The 9719-nt window shown below is 42.6% G+C and overlaps 1 protein-coding gene across 1 annotated transcript; it reads right to left on the reverse strand.

Annotated features, from left to right (window-relative positions):
• Positions 1–6224: 6224 nt before the first annotated feature.
• Positions 6225–8855, reverse strand: LOC128306979 (BTB/POZ domain-containing protein KCTD9). Its single transcript, XM_053044665.1, has 3 exons — positions 8758–8855; positions 7831–8689; positions 6225–7746 (listed from the first exon to the last, which is right to left on the reverse strand). Exons 2-3 carry the CDS (start codon positions 8668–8670, stop codon positions 7630–7632), a joined length of 957 nt encoding a protein of 318 aa, XP_052900625.1. The 5' UTR covers positions 8671–8689; positions 8758–8855; the 3' UTR covers positions 6225–7629.
• Positions 8856–9719: the final 864 nt, after the last annotated feature.

Consider the following 9719-nt stretch of genomic DNA (forward strand, 5'->3'; position numbering starts at 1 on the left):
GATGATTGCAAAAGGTTTTCATATATCCTTAAATTATACTTTAAAATCACTTAATCAAAGAAGCCTAATTATGGTGCAATTATAAAACCCAAACGCCTAAAATCATGCAAATAGAAAAAGTTAGTAATGTGATTTGCATAACTGCAGGCGTTTAAAAAAACTAGTTTTATTAATAAAAGAACAGGATTGTCTTTTAATGTCTAGACCCATTTATATTAGTTTTCTATTCTAACGGGGAACATAAACATACCGTATAGTAAACTTTAAAATCACTTCATTAAAGAAGCCTATTCGTTATGCAATTTTAAAACCAAACGCCTAACATGATGCAATCCACATAAAAAAATGTCATTTATAGATAGAGTTAGCAATGCGGGTTGCATAAAAGCAGGCGTATGTTAAAAACATTTTCGTCTTTTTTAATAAAAGAGCAGGATTGTACCGATACTGTCTAGATCCGTTTTTCCCCCCTGACTACCAAAAACCCAATCAACCACTCAGCATAGATCGCATCGGCCACGTACACGGTTCGCCAAAATCGGAACGAATGAAATCTAGTGGAGATGAAATAAAATAAACTAAACAAAAAACTACAAACGGGAAAACTATCCATTGAGCTTCACCACGCTGCAAACGCATCGCAGTGAAAGAAAGCGATTTTCGTGTATTTTTGTTGTTTTGGTATTTTGCATACAAATCTGTCTCGCGCAATATAGCAATGGAAAGTAACGCTTTCGTGTCTGTTTTTTCCCCATTTACATTTCATTACTTTCCATTCACATCGCTACATTGGTAGCGTGAAGTATTATGTTTGCCTTTTTTATAAATTGTTTCCACGCATTCACAAACATTCATAGCAATTGCCTTTTTTTTCAAGTAATGCAAAACATTACATCACAAACAGTAGCAACAGGAGACATTAATTTGAATAGGTGGACGCTTTTTTGTTGTTTTATTTTTATGTCGCTTTCCAACTAATATCTCACCCTGCCCGTTTTCGATGGACGTAATTAAAAATGGTGCCGTATTATTATCATAATAATTATGAGTTTTCGCTGAAATCAGCTTTTTTACGTCACCCGTGAATATTTACTGTCCGATGCGTTAATGTAATTTACAGCTATCAACCTACTAATGTTTCGCCAGCCATACCGCGCTGTTGCGGTGCATTTGGAGTGAGTAACACTAAAAGTGACAGCGTTCCGGTAAAGCGACATCTATTGCAATATTCTTGTAATTAGATTTTTTTTTTGCTTTCTTTCGCACACCTTAGTGTACATTCTGGTGCGGCCGGAAAGGGACAGCAAAGAGATGGAGATGGTGTGGGTACGAATATTCATCAATGAACGTTCGGTCAGGTGATGGGGCAACCCAACCCGGGATCCCGTGGGCAATAAATAGAGCTTGACGTGCGGACGTGCCTGCACCGGCAGCCATTTTCTCGCTTCAGGTGTGCACTAATGGCGCCAGGAAGGTTACCAGAATGTCAAACCGAACGCAAATTGCAGTCGGTGGGCTGCAGGGCAGGACCGAAATTGAATCATGTTTGAGGTTTGGCAAGTTGATTGGATGAGTGGATTGTCGAGTTGTTTAAATTAATCGGGCGCTTAATACAAAAAAATAGTTGGCATAAACTGAAAGCAATTTAAGTGTTATTAAATATGTTAAGTATATGTAGTAAACCCTTTCTAGTGTCACGAAATAGCCATGGACCATAAATCGCTCGCAACCGAATGTCCTGCACCAAATAACGTGTACGAGCCCACCAGCATGACTGGCACTGCTAGTGAAGCACCCACAGCTGCCAACCGTGCTTCCGACGCTTCGGTATCGGCTTCGGCACCCGTTCGGCTATAGCGTTTTTCATCCACCATCCAACGAGCAAACAGCTGTTGGTTTGCCTGACGCTGGTTTGGCACAGCGAACAGCGCTAGCGTGCGTACAGTGATGCAAAGGCCTTCCGTTCGGTTGCGTGTCCCGATGCCGTAATGTCCGGTCCAATGACACAACAATGTATGGAGCGAGCTGATTTATAGTTTGCCAATTTATATACCACCCTGCTCAATAAATGGTACATCTTCATGACCGGGTTTCCGTTGCCTTGAAGTCGCCTTGAAGTGGAACTTGTTGGCGAAAGGAAATGCTTCAAATACGGCTAATCGTACATATTAGTGGCCTCCATGAAAAGAAACATTCCAGCTATTGGCTGTTGCAAAGATCTTCAAACCTGAGCGTGGAACTAGTCGCTTCTTGTGATGTACTCGAGGGCTCTTTAAGATTTGTTCATCAACAGCAACCATTGAAGAGGAGTTTCAACGAACTTAATATAATCCTATCCAGAATACTTGTATCAGTGAGATCCACATTTTCGCAATTACATCCGACGACCCGACGAGTGGTTGTGAGGGATCTCAACAAGAACTGGCGGGAATGTGATACTCCATATGATATACTCTGATTGTCTTTCCACCAATCATTCCCTAATCTGCCACAATCTATCTGGTTCCTATATCTACATCCATCTTCCTTGCAGAAGAAGTCATTGCTGAACTCGTCCCCGACAGCCAGGGATTTTAATAGCCTTCTCGAAAAAGCCGTCAGTAAATAAACGAACAATTTGCCAACTCCGCACCAAACCTTGATACGGCAAAACGTAACGAACACGTTAATCGGTCGACTGGTTCGGTTTCGCTTCATACGGGTCGCCATGTTGTTACTGCTCAGCCAACTCAACAGGTCTGCCGCTGGTTTTAGTCTTTTTTTTTTGTTTGTCGGTGCTGCTTTCAGCCATCCATTTCCCAATACCTTTATACGTTCAGCAATAAATTCCACACATCAAAACAACGTCCAACCGACGTCACGTCATGTGGAACCGGACAGTGCGCTCATCTCCTCCCGTATCGCCACACGCTTAGTCCTGCTGTAGCACGATAATCGAATTATTCCACCAATCGAGTTAATTGTTTGAACATTCCCAAATAAGTGCTCTTTTGCTTTCATCCTTCTCTCTTCATCTCTCTATCTCTCTCTCTATCTCTCTATGTCTATGACTTTCTCTTTCTCTCCCAATGATTCTTTTGCATCGTTCGAATCTGAGCGCTCAATTACCACCGATCGCCTGCTATAGCGTTCCGGCAATTGGCAAACATACTCACCGTCAATCGATTGACCTGACCGACTGGTCGCTACAAACGGTTGTCCGAAAACAAGCCCGTTTGCTGGACGCAGTTCATGTTCGATGGATGTTTGTATATTCAACACTTCGTCATTTTGTTTGCTTTGAGATTAACTCGTTTACGCTGAAAGCTTGTTATACACCCAATCCGCTCCAGTGCGGAATGTCTAAACGTGGCAGTGTCTTAATCACGTTACCGCGCTGCTATGCGGGAAAGGACCACCAACTATATCTCTGTTTACTCTCACTACAGCTTTGCATCGTTATCAATAACTTCCACTTCTACCAGAAGCCTGCGATGCAGAGGACATTCGCAAAGGGTCTTTTTGTGAATTGTTGGTTGGATAGGAATAGGGCGAATGGGAAGCAATATCAGTAATACTTACTTACTTATCCAGCAATACGCGTTCCTTCTGCCTGCGTCCTCTAAACCAGAGGTCTCCAAATTGCAGCCCTCTATAGCCTTCGTCCTTCAGTCCATATGGAAGTCCTAAAAGGATTTTACGGACTGGGTCGTCCGGTGTCATTCGCATGACATGACCCCAGCCCACCGGAGTCTGGCGAATTTAATCCGCTGTACGACAGTAAGTTCGTCATGCTGCTTGTAGAGCTCGTCGTTATAGCGGCTCCTGGAATATCCTTTCGGGGCCAAAAATGCTTCTGAGCATCTTCCTCTCGAATGAAAGGGTTTCGTCTGTTTTGCACAAAGACCATGCCTTAGAGGCGTTTTTGAGTACTGGAGCTATGGACTTCCACCTGGTCACAAAGTGTCGGCATTAGCCATGGCGTACCAGCTGAAATTAACCGTTAGAAGTTGCTGATGTTGAAAAAACTCATCTTTAGGAAGTCACCCCTATGGCGTACGAAAAACAGCAGGTCAACTCAATTATAGCTCCAGTACGGCAGCAACCATTTCTGGCTACCCAGAGATGCCTTGGAGCGTGTACGTATTGGTACCGCGTTTGTCTTTCTCCAACAGGCAGCACCATCGTCAGCATGCGAACATGCTGTGAATACCACAACACACAGCACTCCATCATCCGGTGGTTGCGGTTGGCACAGCCTACCCGAGTGCCTTTCGGTAGGCCGTTTTTTCTCCGCTTTCTGCAAAACGCGGACGCACCACGCGGAACTCCAAAACAAACAAACCACACCGGCAATAACGTACGCGGGTGCGAGCTGGAACGAGAAAACTTTTGATTGATCTCCGGAGGGTGTTTCCGGTTCGCTGATAGCAGCAGCCGGTGTAGCAAAAAGAAAAAGCTGTCCCCTTCTGATGTCGGCGCTGTTCTACCTTTGCGGTTGCGATTCCGTTGACAGCCCTTCCCGTGCTGGTGCTCTAGATCCCGCAACTTCAACCCAAAGCTAGCCCTGCCGCTGCTAAGTTAAAACGGGCACGGAAAGGAACCGGGAAGCGCTTCCGAACTTCAACATTTCAAAAACCCTTTCAATTCGCATCGTTTTCCCGCCACTTTCTCACACTTCGGTCCAGCATAATTTGCCTCCTGACGTGACTTCCCCCGTCTATTTGCCGCACACGTACCGAAAGCCACCACTTTTTTCTCTAAGTCCGTTCGACCATCAGCTAATCCGCGGTGCTCGTCCTTCGTCAATATTAGCTTGGTCGTTTTTTTTTTTTGCCTTTTCCCATCTCGTTTCGCATTCCCGTTCCACTCTCTTGTGCGTGCTGCCTGATCGACATGATTTACTAGATTGCGATATGCAACGAAAAGGGAGAAATAAAGAGAGATAGAGAGAGAGAAAGACGAATACAAGCACCAAGCAACAGTAGTAAACAGTTCAACTCGAAAAACGGCTCTGTATTACGCGGTCGGAATGGTGAAGATGGTGGTGACGCCTATAAGCGGAAGGGAAAACTCATTAACTGTCTTTTCGTCAATGAATATTGATGAGCTGGCTGTAAATTAATATTTTAAGACACGATCCGCTGTCGACCCGGGGCTCGTGCTAGATTAAACACAACCAGGCGAGAATTTCCTTCTCCCGGTAACCAGAATGTGCAGTAACTCACAAAGTCCAGAACATTCGGAAACGGGGATGGTGAAAGCTTTTTCCAAAAAAATAAAACGAACGAAACTGTTATGACCTTCAGGGAAAGTCTACTTAGGCGCGGGTGAAAATTGTAGACCACGACCGACCCCAGCTGCCCTTTCCTGATTCGTTAATGTTGGTCGGTAATGTTCCATCAGTACACCCAAATTAACAGCCAAATTAACCTAACCAACACTGTGTACCCGATCAGTGTTAGTGAGCAAAAGGGACGTTATTGACTTAACCAAACTTGCGGCCTTTCAATATGAGAACGCAGTGACTTTTGCTTCACTTAATCCTGATATAGGCATCTTATAATCCATGAGCAGTTGTCGCCCATAAACTCCAAACATTACGTACCTCAGAACATTCGTGTAACAAAACACAATATGCGAGGATATGGTTGATTCAGAGTCTTCAAAGGGTGTGTTACCAGCTACGAGTACTGCTGATAACTCCGGAGTACTTGGATTACTTTAGACTGCTTCTGACTTCTCCGATTACTACGAATTATTCCCGATTACTCCAATTATCGCACAGATGTATTTTTGTCGCTCAGGAAAATCACTCTATTTCCACAGAAAATTATTATTGTACTTAAAGATTACCTTGTAAGTGTTCCAAGGTTTTTCTATTACTTTGCATTTTTTTGAAAATTCTTTAACATTGTTTCAAAAAATTTTTGCACGTTAAATCCAGCAAATTTCTATAGAATTCTCCAATAACAATATGTTTTCTCCTACAATTTTCACGTGTTTCCAAGAAAAACCAATTATATTTAACATTGATGAGTACAGCATTCCTAAGAATTCTATCGAATCAAAAGAAAAAAAGCAATAAAAACATATGGCTCACCTCTTATTATATCAACACCACTGCAGGAAATGATTGCAGAACTAATCTGCCCCGTATTATTTCAACTACCTACTACTCGTGAAGACTTCGATGCCAACAGAGGGGAATAAACTATAAAACAACGCGTTGGAATAATGCGGCAGTAATATTATTTACCACGGGGTCTTTATTAAATTGATATTTGCATCATTATTGCGCCTTAAGCGACCAATAAAAGCATTATACGACTAATTTTCCCCCTTCGCTTTGTCCCTGGGGCGAACAAAGAAGTGTATACGAACGAAGTTCATGTACACCAAAATAAATATAATAGTATATTGATGGTATGATTCTTCGGGGTTAGTCAACCAATTACAGTAAGTGTTTTATGTGTTAAATCACGTTTTGGCATCTTTTGCTGGAAGTTATTTAATACAATTGCGATTCAATTTAATACAGTTGCAATTGTAATTTCTAAATTATTCCAATCATTTCTAATAGTCACTTGTCGTCTCTTCTCCTTTCTCCTATAGGCCACCGTTCCAATGTCTCCATTTCACAGCTCAAAGCGAAATCAATGATAGACCCTACCATAATTGATAGATGCTACTGGCCTTTCTTAGCTCGGAAATCCGAAGCATATTACTTGCAGTAAATCTTAACTTGTACACATATTTTCTTCTTTTAGGCACACATGCTAACCCTTCGCATGATATTATTTTCTCGTAACATATCATCCTCCTATCTATCTATCACTGGAGCTTTGTATTGGTCGTTGTACCGTGCCTTCCATCTGTATCTTGCTCAATTTATTCAGATGCTCGAGAAAATATGCTACAAATCGTAAAAAATCGAAAGTAATTGTGCTTTTGACAGCTATTCGGCTAATACAATTCAATTAAGCAGCACAACAGATCCCCTTGCATGAAAAGATTGATCTATGTAACGATGTTGGCAAATTGTTTGTAGTTGTTGCTTTCCGGGCCCTTTATCGTACTGGTGTACGAGTAAACCTTTTAAGTTACATCAGACAACGTTGGTTTTTCCGACACATATTGGATGACAATTCGGTCTTATAAAAAACCAATATTCATAATTTGCCAAAGATCATCGTTACCTACATCAATCGAGTTACGCCCTTACGTACTGACAGAAATATTTTTAAATAATTCAAACAATAATACTATATCTTTCGGTCCGGCTGTGCTGCTTCAAAAAGTTGAATAAATTGTAATTTAAAGAAAATATGTTCAATATCAGTTAGTTATTGCTTAACAATATGCTAGCTGAAGCATTTAAATGTTATAAGTTAATGGCATATCTGTCGTTACGCATGGAAAACATCTAATTTAATATCGTAAGACATATATAAAAATATGTCTACAAAGAAATAACAGTTCAAGGTAAACCTGTCTTTCCTTCTAGTCTTGCTCCCGCAAACGTCAGTCCAGTGCATGGGAGATTAGATTCCGAATAAGGTTATGTTACCTTGTTACTCTACCTAACATCTTCCACGCATATCGGGGTATAGTTGGTAACGTACAAATTAAAATACGCAGACTGCAACATTAGATATCGATCTGTGACATATGCACTGGCGTTACCAACTTCTCCAACTGTGCACCCTTTAGATTAGCACCGCGCAAGTTTGCGCCCTTCAGGTTGCAACCGGTAAGATCGCACGACTACGATTGAACGAAGAGAAAGGATTATGAATAATTTCGGTGGCAAGTGTGAGAGAGTAATAAGAGATTTGTTACTAATCTTACCTCCAAGTTTGCCCCGGCCATGTCCGCATCGTTCAGCGTACAATTACGCATGTTGGCGGATTTCAGATTGGCCACACGCAAGCTCACGCCATCCATCACACTACCCTCCAGCGTGGCACCCTTCAAATTAGCGCTTTCCAGGCTGCACCGCGTCAAATCGCAACATTTCAGCTTTGCACCCTGCAGATCGGCACAGGTCGCCGTTACATAGTCCAGTTTGGCACCTTCTAGATTAGCGAATCGCAGTTCCGCCCGTTCGAGACAGCAGCCACTTAGGTTGGCGTTCGACAAATTGCAGTTCGACAGGCACGCGAACTTAAAGTTTATGTTGCGCAGATCCAGCTTCGAGAGGTTTATGCCGGACAGATTGATGCCCTGAAACCGCAGCTCGGTCGTGTGCGACGATGAGGTGAGCGTGCGTAAAAAGTCAAGCCGGGTTAACGACACATCCGCCTGCTGGATTTCCTGGATCAGCTTCACCATCTCGTCCAACCCATAGTATATAGCCTCCTCTAGGACGCCGAGTAGGTTCACTTGCTTGTCGCACACGACACGGCCGTGTCGCAGATAGTCCAGTATCGGACGGAAGTAGTACCCGTTCCGGTCGATCAGGTACGCACCCTCTGCATCCTGGTCCGATGGTTTCAGCTGATCCTGGGCGAACATGCGTGCGATCATACTATTCGGTTCGCGGTTCGTCAACGTCAACCGGGTGGTAGTGAAGATTTCCCCACCCACGTTCAGCTTAATCCACTTTCCACATTCCGACTGTGGTGGCCCGGTCGGCGACAGATTGCTGGTTGTAGACTTTGTTGATGAAACAATATCTGCGCGGTCCATTGTGCGTTGATTGGGGAATCTGTTGATGGTAGTGACAACATTCACGAATGAGCAACAAGGGCGTATTCCGGATGCAAAAGACCATACCGATTACGGATTCTACTTCTCTTTTTTTCTTTTTTTCGCCTCCAGTCTTCCTACACAAGAATCATACGAACCTAGTTATGATTTTTAAATTTCTGTCGTCAACCACTTTCGTTTGACAGCTGCTTGCTTTTGCTTCGTTCGGCAGATCCAGTGCATTCACATGCTCAGGTTCGTTACTGTAAAATAAGCGCACCTACTTAAATTAAACTTAAGGAGGAAATTAAATACTTTACTTGTAGCACGAATAGTTTATTATTAGCACTATTATTCAAAAAACCACAAATATTAATGTTCCACTATTTGAATCTCTCACAATTTACAAAGGAATACAATCTCAACTGGAGAATTCCAAACGAAAGAGGTGTTGTAAACCAGTAACGAACGGAAATAGGGATGGGCACGCAACCTTTTGTCGGATCGGATGAACATGGAAAGATTCGGGGCTGTATCACGATCCGGAACAAGATAGCAATAAAACATACCTGCATATAGAGGGTTGTACTATTCAGTCTTGACTGACTGCTTACATTTTTTGGCCAGCGGCACTCAATTCGGGCTCGGGTTTATAGTCAAGTACAGGCAGTCCCCGTGATACACTATTATAGCGGACCGCTATAACCCGGGAAATATCCGCGTAACTCGAATTTCCGCGTAAGTCGAATCCTGGTGCAATTTCGTTTATACCTCAAAGTCACAGAGTCGACTTCCTTCTCTGCATTTGATTTATGCAACGGATCAGGCGATTTTTAGAAAGGTTACATTAAAATAAGCTAAAAACAAATGTTTTATGTGACATAAAAGATATTTTCGACCAATTTTTCACCATTTTGCTTAAATATTGTGCTATAAACTAGCTCAGCTGTCAAATTTCCAAAAACCGCGTATCTCCGAATCTGCGTATAAGAGGATCCGCGTATCTCGGGGACTGCCTGTACATTCCATTTCATCAGCCCAAGTCATTA

This window comes from Anopheles moucheti, chromosome X, assembly GCF_943734755.1.
Source record: "Anopheles moucheti chromosome X, idAnoMoucSN_F20_07, whole genome shotgun sequence".
NCBI classification, from domain to species: domain Eukaryota; kingdom Metazoa; phylum Arthropoda; class Insecta; order Diptera; family Culicidae; genus Anopheles; species Anopheles moucheti.

Coding starts and splice junctions, on each gene's coding strand:
- LOC128306979 (XM_053044665.1), bottom strand. CDS start 8,670: ATGGACCGCGCAGATATTGTTTCATCAACAAAGTCTACAACCAGCAAT. Junction 7,747..7,830: donor TGGCCGGGGCAAACTTGGAG/GTAAGATTAGTA, acceptor GTTCAATCGTAG/TCGTGCGATCTTACCGGTTG.